Genomic DNA, 13,569 nt, shown 5'->3' with positions numbered 1-13,569 from the left:
GCTCTATAAAAGGTGAAAGGAAGATATAAGAAAAGTGACAGGTAGTCCAGCAGCAGTGTGGTCAGCACCCCGGTGCTTTCTATCAGAGTATAGAGGTAAATCTTCTTTTCTGTGAATGCTCAGGTGAAAAACAGCTTTAGCTGAAAGCTGTAGCTGGCAGGCTAAATGCAGAGAAGTAAACTGTGCCTACAGTTTGCATTAATGAGGGAAAATCCCTGCAGCTCTTCGTTGAGCTCCTCAATATTTTAACATTTCAATAATCAGCCTAAAGATAGCCCTAAACTAAATGCAAACTCTAAGCTCTGTTATTTTATGTCCCCATACACACATGGACTTTACAGGACCAGACTGTGTTTTTAATTGAGCTGCAGTGTTCATTTTGCAGCTTACGTTGATATGAATGGTAAAAGAGTTGTTAGTTACTTTAATCATCCCATCTTTTCATCCTAAGATACTTATCTGACATGATTAGATTGGAAGTGATAGAGCATAAAATCCACAGCCTTTGTTCTGTGGAAATGTATATTCTAATTTCTATATCTTCTCTACTTCATAGTAAGCTTATGTGAATAATTAACTTTGAATATCAGACAAAGCAAGATAATATATTAAAAAGTTTGACCTTTGGTTACAAAGGTCTACATTAGTGGTTTTGTTCAGTGTGCTGTGATGGAGGGACTATCAGAGGCATCATTGCATTAAATGAAAAATTGTGACTCTTTACTGTAATGCAATGTGCTAAGAAACTGCTGTAACTGTACCGTATTGATCAAAGCCTTCTGAATGTTTTTTTAAAGTCTTCTATCAGAATGAATGCCTTAAAAACAGAACAAATGAGAGCGAATAATTTTTCTTTGTCTATGAGGACTGATTTAATACCAAATGTAAGATAGCATAAATTTGTTTAAAACAAAAGTAGATGAATTCCGTTGTGATAACATTTAATTAGAAATGATGGGGTGCAGAGAAGGCAAATATCCATGTTTTACTGAGGATCCTTAGAACAGGACAGGGACATGCATGTATGGTAACTGCATATCTCATGACACACTTTGGATTGAAATTTAATCCAGATTGGTCTTGAAAAGCTCAGGAAATCAAAAACATTTCCTGTCTCTTGCACAGTGAATCAGCTGAAAGGCAGCACCGGCTCCCCTGCCGCAGTAATCACAGCTTCATTAGTTTCAGCTCCGATATAAAAGGAAAGCACACATTCAGTCCACACAGAAGCTGAATTAGTCACTTTTCAGCATCTGTCTGATTTAAAGTAGATTATTGCTGTATTTGACTCTGTACCGTGACAATGTGAAAGTACGTAGTTTTTTTTCCAGTACTGTGATGATTTTTATCAAGCTGCAAAATCAATATGCCCGAGTTCTCATCTCTGTATGTTTCTTTTTTTTAAGCTACCCTCAGATCTCCCTGACTTACTGGCTCAAATTCCTGTCAGCAGCGTATCACTCTGAGCTTGTTGGCTGTTGGATGGGTGGTATTTTAATCATGTATAGCACTCAGGAAATCTGCCGATGAACACCTGAACACCTCCAAACTGATGAGCTGGCAGTTTCTCCCAGTTAAATGGTGTTCAGGACCAATTAGCCAAAGTTCCACATCTTTTAGGAACAAAACAACATTAAATTTGATAGCTTTTACAACACATATTTTTATGTTTTACTGATTTTATGTAGTTTATATTGTGGCTGATGTCACTAAAAACCTGATTTTTTCTTTTACTTTTTTTTTTTGCCAGTGATTTTTGGCCTTATTTTTAGTTAGACTCTAAAGGCAAACTTATCCCAACCTCCCTATAATAAAGAGTTCTTGCAAAAAAAATCCTGGATTTAGGCAGTGATCCAGATCACCCCTGAAATCTAATCACTTATTCCTTATTCCATTAATGAGATTTCCTTAAAACTTCATCAAAATCCATTTGGATTCTGCTGCTAACAGACATTCAGAAAGACAAACAAACCAACACTGTTGAACACATGACCTCCACCTTGGCAGAGGTAAAAATGAACATCTTATAGTACTTATGATGTCATAATTTGCATAAAAACTACACAGTCTAGACAAATAGGGTCAATATTTAATTATTAATACAAGTTAAGAGTTTAAACATCAAACTGTGCTGTCTGATGCAAACCTGTATATACTTATGCACATAGAAAAACAGAATCCTTAAATCATTCAAAACCCTTTAGAAACCTTGCCTTTGTTGATCTTCCGCAGTGTATCATCTCAGTGATGCATAGACAGGCTCCAGGTGGAAAACTGTAGACGTCTGGCCACAACCTGTTAGTCATAAATGATGCTGGGGATGATCTAAGGTGATTCAGGTTCAACACTTAACAGGAGGTGGCAGAGACAAGATGCTTTTCAGCCTGGTCTCAGTTTGAACTGATGCACACGCCTGATTAGAAAACAGTGATGGCATTCTGTAGTGTACATGCACAGCTATTGAAAACATCTATAAAAACAGAAAATATGGCAGTTTAATGAATGCAGTGTTTGCCTTTATAATTTAGTGGATGCAATCTCAAGCTGCACAGATGTACAATGTCAGACCGTACCTCTGTAAAATGTCTATAAGAGCATGACTATATTTATGTATTAAGAAGGTGTAAATAAAGGATAAGGTTTAGCAATAACATCTCTCACCAAAGATTCCAAAGGTGGAGTCCTTAGTTAAACTGGAATACGTCATCAAGTGATTTTATCTCGTTATCCAGGGTATTAACCTGACTGAGACATGTTTCTGATGGTAGAATAGGCATTTAATTTAAAACAAACTTAGGGTACCAAAACAACAACCAGCTTTGATATGAAAGCAATTATAAAAAACCGTCCTCAGAGGACAAACAGTCACATAAAGTAGGATCAATTCTTACTACACAGGTTAAAGATGGCATCATCATTTCCGACAACAATGAAACACTGTCTGTGCATCGATTGTCAGCGTGTTATTGCTTCAACAGAGGGTGAAATAAAATTCACAAAGTCAAAGATCAAATTCTGTTCACTCAATAAAGAAGTTAATTAGCCTGAAACAAACATAAAATCTCTCTTGAAATGGACTTTTTACATATGGTTACCTTGAATGATGCACAAGATATTAGTGGGACTTAAATTGGTCAAATGAAATATTAATTTTAAATCTACAATTTGACAGTGAGAGAGAGAGAGAACATTTCCAGTGACTTCAAAAACAGCTCACAAACTGACACTGCTAATCTCACAAGAAGATAAACCGTGTTTTATCTACATCAGTGGGTGTCCATTATCTGATCATGCTCATCTTTTTTTTTTCTAGTCACACTTATAAAAAAAGAAACATCATCAGTAATATAAATTAATGCGTAAAGCAATTACCTTTATAAATACAAAACATAATATCCAAAGCAATCAAATCTTAACATCCAATATTCTCAAAATATAAACCAAGACATTTCCATTAAAAAAAAAAAGGAGTTTCCACAAAAAAAATGACACATGATCGGAGCACTTCATTTGTGTTGGTAAAAAATCCAAACTTTAGGCTTATTCTGTGACTCTCAGTAATGTAATGAATACATGAACACTAGTGACCCGAATACATGTCTTCATTTACAATAAAACTTAGCTTACAATAGTTTTAACTGTGAGATCATTACTAAATAACAGTGAACAGTGGATACAGAACCATTATAATAGCTTTCTATCTATCCATGCTTTCTCTGACTTGCTACACTCTCAGCACAGTTCCCATGTCTGACATTTAGGGCAGAGCATTTGCTTCTTTTGCATGAACATTTGTTCGCTGCATAGCAGACGCGCTTTACATAGGCAGCACCGTGATCTGCCGCTTACGCAATGAATGTTCATACATTGATGTTTGTACATCATGAATTTTTGCCCACTTTGACATGGTCAAGGCTGCAATTCCCTCCTTCATGTGGGGACAATCGCTGCTGTTTAGGGGATATTATAAACACTTCACTGCTCTTGAATAATAAACCTATATCATGGATAAAAATGAGCATGAGCTCTTTCCCTGTAAATAAACTGTCCACCCAGTTCATGTATACTGCCCTTAGCAGTGTTTGGAACAATAACGTTCCACTTCAGGAGGTCCATAAACAGGCCAGGCAGCAGTTTGAGTGATTAGTTATATAAGAAAATAAAATGGGTGAATGGTCGCTGGTGTGGGACTCTCTTTCTTCCCCTCTCTCCTACTGGGCAATGGAAAGAGTGCAACTGTGAGGGAGCCAAAGAGACCATCCAGAGGAGCTGCGGCTGTCTCTCCATTTCAAAATCTCAGTATCATAATCAAACGCACACACAGACAAAGCAAGGGCCAATGGCTGAAAGTTTGTTTTCCAGCTGCTGGCACACTGTTGATGTGAAGTGGAAGGTGTGCACTTTTAGAGCAAAGAGCTGGGGCTTTCTGGGGGTGGTGGGGGTGTGTGTGTGGGGCTGTGACGCATGGGCAGAATGTCGTAGTGGGTCGGGATGTGGCTGCTGCAAGGGAGGCTGTAGGGGCTCTGGGAGAAGCCGGTGGCCATTCCATTGGGTCCCTGCAGGACGCTCACAGTTGGTTCTGTGGTAGTTTAGGGAAGAAATGAGGGGAAAAAAATAAGAGGCAAGTTAGCTAGACTGAAGACAGGCATGCAGAGGTTCAGGACAAAAGAGAAGGACTGGGTGCATGCAACAGAGACCCAGGTCACATTTCCTCTTGGGGAGGCTTAAAAGGTTTTTACAGGAACGCAACGGGGGCCTCGATCAGAGAGGCCATAAGCTGGAGGACCCTGCTGAGCTCCCCACACCAGAGCAACAATGCACTCACCAACATCATAGACATTCCTGCTCACAGTGCCCAAGAGTGTAGCGGTGCCTCCAAAGGGCACTTCACGGTGGGAGGGGGATTTCATTTCCACATAGCTGCTTTCTGTGTGTTTGCAAGCCAGCCCTGGTGGGTCTCTAATGGTGGCGTATGGATTATCACTATTCAGGGAGCAGGAGCTGTTGGTACACATGGGGCTCTTGATGTAATCTGCAGTAGCCGCAAGACAAGGACATATTCAGTATCAACAAAGACAATTGTCACAGACATATAATGGTGGTATTACCACTGGAATCTAAACAGATATCAGAGGGAGGAAAGGAGAATGGCAATGAAGCTCGTTGTCATTCTGAAGAAGCTGAACTTCTTTTGTCTCTGATGGGTGACTAATGGTGGTATATAGTAATCAGAGTACAAAGGGGAGAAAGTGGAAGGCTCATCTCATCCATAACAGTCTCATCAATCTGATAAGAGGGCTCATTAGAGACCGCAGCGAACCTCTTCACACCCTTGGGTCCCTCACATTCACCACCAACTACACAGTGTAGGAGACAAAGTGACGTATCGGGCACTGAGCCATTGAAAGCAATTACTGTAAGAATAAAACCTCAGACCACCATGATCTTGTCCAAAGTTCAGAATTTCACATAAATCATAGAGAATATATGGATGTAAGATTTTGGGTCAGAAAAATGAAAGTATTAGAAGTGGAAAGAATCCAAGAGGGAAAACTGGTACATGAGCTGTTAAGCATGAAAGGATTTTGTAATTATGGTGTTGGTGAAGCAGAACAGGATTACATATGCAGAATAACATCACAAACACACACACACACACACAAAGAATCGGTTCCTGCGGTTATTTAATTTACCTTTTCTTGAGCCTCTTTGTGTCTGCGCTTCACCCTGCTGAACATCTGGAGCAACACAAAAAGGCAAACATCTCATAAATTCCCCCAAAATGTGAACACTGACAAGTAATGTGTTATATAGTATGTTATTTTTAGAGGAATATGAGCTAAGTGATGGCTTAGCTGTAATGAAAATTTGATCTGCTTTCTTATCCCCCAAGGCTTACAAGTTTACATCAATGAGGAGATGATGGGAAATTTGCCAAACAACACAAATAATGGATGGAAGACAAGGCTCATGTTATGGCTAACTTAGTTTATAACTTTTTATAACCTGTGATCATAAGAATCAATCTGCTGCATGCTGAAACAAAAATGGGAAATGAAGAGATTGAACAAAACAACTTTATATGAAGCATGACCAAGAACTGATTACAGGCAGTTATGTTTTTGCATGGTTTAGAACTAAAATAAACCTGAAATTTGCATGATTCCTGCTGTAGAGTAATTCTTCTAGTTTGCACCATCACTAAGTATCACATTAAATACATAATTTTGTGGTTGGTAAGTTTATGAACCATTGCAATTTCCTGTTTTAATAAAATAAATTTTATCACAGTCTGATCTTCAAACATGTGTTTGAAAAAATGTATTGCCGCAAGAACAAAAAGATTTCTGAGTGCCCAAAAACATTGTTGATGCTCATCAGGTTGGAAAATGTCATAAAACTATTTCTCAGTCATTTTGAATTTAACAATCCACAATCAGATAGATTATACACAAATTTAAAACTATTGTTAGAAAGTATTTATTAATCAAACAGTTTTACAGAGGAACCAAGGATAACCTTTAAATAACTGACCTCTCTCAAATAGGTTAATATTGTTGCTCATAAGTCTAGTATAAGAACAATTTTTGGTTTCAGTTTAAATTGTTTGATTATGTCCGATATGTGAGACATGGTTCTATATTCTACAGTTATTTAGCAGACGCTTTTATCCAAAGCAACTTACATTTGAGAGTAAGAACAACACAAGCAAGAATTCAAACAAGATGGGACGTCATCATTAAGTGATAGTCAGACTGCTGTGAGTCCAGCTGGACCCAGGTGCTGTCATGTAGTGCTAGAGGCAGTGCATTTAAATGTTTTTTTTTTCAGTTTTTTATAGTTTTTTGTAAGTAATTTTGCTTAAATACAAGGTCACAACTTCATCACACAATATCATCTTGGGCGTAAGTGCACACAGCTTATTCAGTAGCTGGTTGAGCCAAAGAGCTGGACAGATCTTTCTAACTTATTCTGTTGAGTAGAAGAGTTAAGTTAAGTGCGGAAGTGCTCCTTAAACAAATGAGTCTTTAGCTTGCTTTTAAAAGTGGATAAGGACTCTGCGGATCGTACAGAGTTTTGGTGGTGGTGGTCTGCTGCTTCTGGGCTAGGGTAGCTTAGGATCACTGTCAAACGATCCAATGATTTAAAATGATAAAGTATTGCCCTTTTTCCATAGAAATGTTGTTGATTGACATGAAGCCAGCAGTTCAATGTGTGGAAATCCATCCATAGCCTAGATTTAAGGAACTTCCGTACAGAGAAGTGGGCTTAAATTCATCCACATGTGTATAGGACTCTTCAACAACTGCTGCAAATACTTAGTCATTATTATGGTTACAAAACAAGTCAGACTAGATCAGTGATCTCCAACTGAAGTCCTGGAGAGCTACCGACATGCAGGTTTTACATGTTTTCCTGTTGCAACACACCTGATTCAAATCATTGGGTCATGAACAGGCTTGAGTGTTGTGTGTTGTAGTTGGGAAGCATGTCAAACTTTCAGGGCAGTGGCTCTTCTGCTAGATGTTGTGACAAAAAGTTCACATACTTCTTATATATATATCTTATATATCTTTAATTTGAAAAAGTAAAGTTAAAATTTGGAAAAATCTAAAACCTACAAACCAGTGGCCTTCATTTATCAGTTTTGTACAGTTTTATGCCACACATATACGTAAAATAATGTAAAAAAAATAAATAAATAAAAAATAAAAAAAATAACTAACCCTATAGAGTAGGGGTCAGCAGCTACATGTATATATATATATATATATATATATATATATATATATATATATATATATATATATATGTATATATTGTTATCAGCTTTAGGACATGTGTTTACATATTAATGCAGAAATATATATAAAAAAAGTCTACAAAGACCACAATAATACTGAGGTGTAGCTCAAAGCAGACACAGTCTCATTGGCATGATTACTTATGCAAAGCACCTTTCAACAGTTATATCCTACAAATGAAAGACGTGCTGATATAATTTATTACAACTCTGTTTTTGCATTCATAATAATTATTTGCATACACACTAGTGCCTGTATCTCCACTGAATGGTTGCCAACTGGAAAAGTTACAGCTGTCTCAGATATACAGACAAATAAACCTTTGGAGTTGCTTACAGCTGCAGTTTAGGATGTTAAAAGCCATTTATGAAATGTTAATTAACAATGTTAATTGTTAATTTTCTGCAAGTCTCCTTTTAAGACTGCAGACTTTGACTCAATGTAAGGCATCATAGGAAGAAAAGGAGGAATAATGAGCTCATAGTGACCCTTATTCATCTTTGCACCGGTACTGTCCCTGTCCCACACGCATATCTTATCAAAATCAGAGCAAAGGTTATGTTTAACAAGAGACCCCTGGTTCATCTTCATTCACAGCAGCTTTGTGCCAAAAAAAGATCCGCATTAATGACACATCTATGAACTTGAATCTGCAGTTTGGCACATTTTTGCTCACAAGTCTAAATTCAGCCTGTATGTCGTGTGACATGACATGATTGAAAAAGAAAAAAAAAAGAGGAGTTTAACTGACCTATGTCATTGAGGTTGCAGTAGGCTCTCCATTCAGAGCCATTTCTGTTTTTCAGGGTGCTTGACTGTGAAAGGAAGAATATAATTGGTTTCTGTTCTTGTGTGTGATACTAGGAATTAAAATACTGTGTACACTGTTGAATGGTCATACTTTGAGTGTCAGAGTGCCATCCAGGTTACTGGAAATAGTTGAAAGGACATTACACTGAGCCACAGTGTGATAACTAGGGTTGGAGAAGCACTGCCCGCTGCTGCTGCTGTTCTGACTTTGAGTGATCTCAGAGCCACTGGTCCTCATCGCTACAGTACTGCCACACTCTGAGAGGTTTACAGGTTGAAAGGTTTGAAAGATTTGAAAGGTTTGAAAGATAAATGTGTGTGTCACATTTTATATTAAACTGATGCAAGTACGATTATATTAAATATTTTTTTTATTTATTCAACATTTAATCATATTGTGCAAGGTGTAAGATTAATATGGACAATTATTTAGCCATAGCATAGTAGACCTAAATATCTTACCAGAAAGAGAGTAGTCAGTATTGTTAATGTGTGTTGCCTGTGTGTAGGAAACACTGGGCTGGATCTCATGGCCTTTGTCCCTCTGCCTCTGTCTGTACCATACAAACAGACTAAGCATGGCCATGATGATGAGGAGGAGAAAGATGATTCCCATGACAGCCCCTGCAGACTGGCGCTCTGAGCCTCGTGCTGGGCTAATCTTAGTGTATGGGTTGAGCTCCTCCATCATCAGAGCTGCTACATAGAAAACACAGAGAATGGGTCATTCAAACAGTGTGTATACATCTGTGTTTGAGTGAAAATGCACCACAAATTTTCAACCAGCTCAGTCACCTCTCACCTTGATCACAGCGGATGCCTTTATATCCTGGGCTGCAGTAGCAGGTTCCAGTCACGTAGTCACAGGTAGCATTGTTCAGGCACTCACACAGCTGCTGGCAACCATATCCAAATGTACCAGCAGGACACTCTGCATATCAGAGAGGCGCATTACTACATCCATCACAATTAAACCACTTATTGACCAGGAGCCAAAGTGTTTAGAAAAAACACATACACAGGGTAATTTTGCTCAGGGTAAAAAATGTGTGGGGTCTACTCAACTCTGCTCACAGCTCATCCCAATGAAACCTGTTCGGCATGCACACTGGCCGGTGATGTGGTCACAGTCTGCGCCGTTCTGGCAGCGACAGACTTCAGCGCAGTCCCTGCCATAGAACCCTGAAGGACAGCCTGGGACAGAGATGTATAATAATGTTGGGGCGGGAAGGGTGGAGAAAAGAAAGAGAGGGAAAGACAACATAAAGAGTCAAGGTCATATCGCATGGGAACAGAAAAATCAATATAATTCAATGCCTCTGCTGCATACTCAATAGGGGACTATGTGAATGAATGGAAATGAAAGATTTCCTGCTTCAGCAGAAAATCTAGTTATGCTGTTAACATACGCAAGAGAAGGAGAAAAAAGCAAAGACAACTGGGAATGGCAAGAATCTACGTGACAAAAACAAAAAGAAAACAGTTGAAAGAAATTACATTTTCATGCACAATGGCAGAAGCTTCACACAAAAACAGCATTGAGTAAACCCTTGGGGTAATCAATAATGGAATTTGAATCACTGGACTGATGTTGATGATCTGGGTTAATGACTGGAATGAATGATGAGCAAAATGATGAAGTGACTATTAGTTTCAGTGTAATGTTACTCTCTTAAGAGTAAAAATAAATAAATAAGTAGAATTGTAAATTAAGTCACCCAGTTACACCAAAGTCTAAAAAAAAATTCCTTTGTTTTCATCTACTGCAGTTCTGCTAGCTGGCCAGTAGATGCCACTGTATGTCTATTAAGTGTGCAGGAGAAACTCACGCTGTGTGCAGTAGAGACCGGTCCAGCCGGGGCTGCACCTGCATTCCCCGTCATAGGCACTGCACTGGGCTCCGTTGTGACAGTTACACGAGTTGAGACAATCAGGGCCCCAGTGCCCAGAGGGACAGGCTGCAGACGCCAGAGACACAGTCAAGCTCATGGTCACAGACACTCTCCCATACTCACTCTGTACCCCAAGACATGCACATGTCAAGCACTGAACACATGTTTGAGGGAATGTCAGTACTCCACATAATCATACAAAACATTACATGGAATATTTTGACAACTCCCAGCAGAAAATCCAGAGTGATCATTACCCTCCACCCGCCGAATATTGCATTATTTGAGCAGACATATGTGTCAGGTTGAATATCTGTCGAGGATCATCCATTAGTTTGGAAGTTATTTTTATTCTAAGTACTGTACATGCACACACACAAAATACTCATCAATATCCCATGACGTGGTGGCTCAAAGTTGTGTTAATGATCTTTGGCCTACGGTGCACCAAATCAAAGAGCATAATGTATTACAACAACCATTTAAGCAAGCTATGTGTTTTACATCATCTGGGGCCGAGGGCAGTTCTTGTATATGCGTAGGGTCATGAACATGACTAATGTGTATGAAGGTAATTGTGAGGGATAAAATAGGAGATGGGAAACACACAATGAGAGAGTGAAATGGGAAACTAAAAAAAAGTAAGTATGAAGGAGTGAAGCCATACCCTGCGAGCAATCCTCTCCTATCCAGCCTGGGAAACATTGGCAGGAGCCATCGATGGGGTTGCAGGTGCCGTTGTTGGTGCAGAGGCAGATTTCAGCACAAGCCCTCCCATACCTGCCATTCTGACAGACTGCAAAACAGGAAAGAACAAACAAACAAATCACTTTCCAAATCAAACCTGATAACCTGCTTGTGTGTACTACAGCCAATAACCAGTGAACTCTATTAACATCATGACATCAAACTTGGGCGGATCACAAGGCACATTTACACAAACAAACTCATCCTTTGACAAGTTGTGTGAACATTTCATTTAATGGATGATATATTGTTCTATCTGAGTGGACATGAAGTAAATTGATCTGTTTTGACAAAAAGAGGAGTCAATTGCTGCCTCCTGTGGCACAATTGCCCTATTTTCACCCACTGGAGTGAAATGAATGATGCACCACAGAATTAAAATAGACCATGTACACAGACCGCTGTATAAATATTTTATGAAATTAATATTTCAATGCACTCTGGCACTCTTTCATAAAATATATAATTTCCAATGAAATCTCCATTGTGTTTTTTGGGAAGACAACAGGACACTTTGTACCAAGGTGTATCCAACCCTCAGGATCAAGAAGCTGCAGCTGTAGCAGATAGATTAAAGGTCTCATATAAACAGAATAGCCCAGTTGGAATTATCTGATAAGGTGCCTCACTGTAGAAAAAGATGGGCTGGACTCATTTTCATGTGGGGTGATTTTAATGATTACATTTCAACTGGTTTTCCCTCAGATTGAGAGCACTTTCAAGCTCCTTCAAGCAGGTTGTCATTAAGCCTTGAGGTTGGCTCCCCCATGCTGCTTCGGGGGATTCAAGCCTCAGCTCACTAGGAGAGCTTCATTAGGCTGGGACTTTGTGTGCTGGACAGAGGACAAGTGAAGACGCCGATGGGGCTCAATAAGAGGAGAATGTGCTTGTTGTCGGCCACCTTCGTCCCTCGTCGCCTAACGCATGCTCAACAGTAATTATAGCCATGACAAATTAGGACTGGCTCTCATCTTTACTTTTCTCTTTTCCTTCAGCTAAGCTATTAAACTTTTATTTATAAGACACTGCTCAAAGCCATGAAAGAGAATAAAAAAAAACCACTGCTGTTCTGCAATTTATTTAAAAAATTGTAAATTAGAAGAAGTAAAAATCTACAGCACACTTGAATTTAGGAGCCATGTTTAATGCAGACTTTTGCAGCATTTCAAGGTCAATGAGGAGATGCTAACAAGACAAATATAGCACCTTGGGGTCACACACGAGCTGATTTCAAGATGTGAACAAAAAGAAAAAATGAAAATATGCACCCCATATACTAACACTATCATATGTGTAACACAATTGATTTACACAACGCTTAAATTTTAAACTCTTTATGTTTCCTTTAAGTCTTCTTGTTTTTAGCACTTTAGACAGAGCACAAATGAAGCTAAACTGTTGCAGAAATGCTCATTTAAAAAAATTTGGCTTCAAAAGCCATAAATGAGATGAAATTACTTATGACTTCTTTAAGTGTAAAATCTAAATCAAACACATCTTTGTTGAAACAAGGAGCATCATGGCAGCAAAACACCGGCTGCAAAATCATTTCAGATGTTTTCACACAACAACGTCTTTCCATGTAATTGAATCATCTCCAAGCAATACACAAAAGACAGGTTTCCTTGAAATTAGAATTAACAAGAGGAACAGATGTGCACGAGTTGCCTCTTTGTCTTTGTATTTTCATGAAAAGCAATTCACATGAAGCTCCCTGAATTAGGCAGAGGGACGACAATGTTAAGCAATGTATTATTTGTCTGAAAAAATGGGTCTTGCAGTTTGAAAGTCTCTGTTGAAGACTGATAATTTTATTATTTATTTATTTATTAATCTGTTTTTTCGTTCAGGGTACAGTAATATTGGTCATTATTTGTGATAAATAAGATACCAGTGGGAGAGGTAACTGCAGACCATTTGCTAATCTTATTAGAGCCAGTGCATGAAGTTATACACATGGACTTTGAAATACAGAGAAAGAAAAAGTTTATTCATAGACCCTAAAATGCAAACAGATAGTTTAAGTATCAGCATGTTTGCTTTGTTTCCTATAATAGCACAAACTAAACCTTCATGGTGAAAAGATTTGACAGTAAGTGAAAAAGTAAGAGAAAGTAAAAAGGAGAAAAAGGCTACTTGCCTTGGTTGCACAAAGGGCCTGAGAAGCCAGACAGGCACTCACAATGGCCAGTAACATGATGGCATGGTCCGGTGCTGTGCACACACTGCGGACACGACTGGCTGCAGCGTTGCCCATAGAACCCAGGAGAGCAGGCTGAAAGCAGCGAAGCAAAGCATGACAGGAGAGAAGAGGG

At 38.8% G+C, this 13,569-nt stretch overlaps 1 protein-coding gene across 7 annotated transcripts in view; it reads right to left on the bottom strand.

The window, feature by feature from the left end:
* Window positions 1-2,765: 2,765 nt before the first annotated feature.
* Window positions 2,766-13,569, bottom strand: part of megf11 (multiple EGF-like-domains 11) — an 80,731-nt gene continuing 69,927 nt past the window's right edge. For 3 of the 7 annotated variants that reach the window (XM_041998110.1, XM_041998113.1, XM_041998111.1), the window contains 11 exons: window positions 13,395-13,529; window positions 11,175-11,303; window positions 10,445-10,573; window positions 9,681-9,809; window positions 9,418-9,546; window positions 9,078-9,314; window positions 8,707-8,873; window positions 8,557-8,620; window positions 5,694-5,738; window positions 4,826-5,032; window positions 2,766-4,579 (listed from right to left, as the gene is read on the bottom strand). In XM_041998110.1, coding sequence (XP_041854044.1) covers window positions 4,404-4,579; window positions 4,826-5,032; window positions 5,694-5,738; window positions 8,557-8,620; window positions 8,707-8,873; window positions 9,078-9,314; window positions 9,418-9,546; window positions 9,681-9,809; window positions 10,445-10,573; window positions 11,175-11,303; window positions 13,395-13,529 — 1,547 coding nt within the window. In that variant the 3' untranslated portion in view covers window positions 2,766-4,403. The remainder of the gene's footprint in view (window positions 4,580-4,825; window positions 5,033-5,693; window positions 5,739-8,556; window positions 8,621-8,706; window positions 8,874-9,077; window positions 9,315-9,417; window positions 9,547-9,680; window positions 9,810-10,444; window positions 10,574-11,174; window positions 11,304-13,394; window positions 13,530-13,569) is intronic. The other 4 variants (XM_041998112.1, XM_041998114.1, XM_041998115.1 and 1 more) reach the window with 2 other exon arrangements.

Source organism: Melanotaenia boesemani, chromosome 10 (genome assembly GCF_017639745.1).
Source record: "Melanotaenia boesemani isolate fMelBoe1 chromosome 10, fMelBoe1.pri, whole genome shotgun sequence".
In the NCBI taxonomy this organism is placed as follows: domain Eukaryota; kingdom Metazoa; phylum Chordata; class Actinopteri; order Atheriniformes; family Melanotaeniidae; genus Melanotaenia; species Melanotaenia boesemani.
This window is presented reverse-complemented; position numbering and strand designations above follow the sequence as displayed.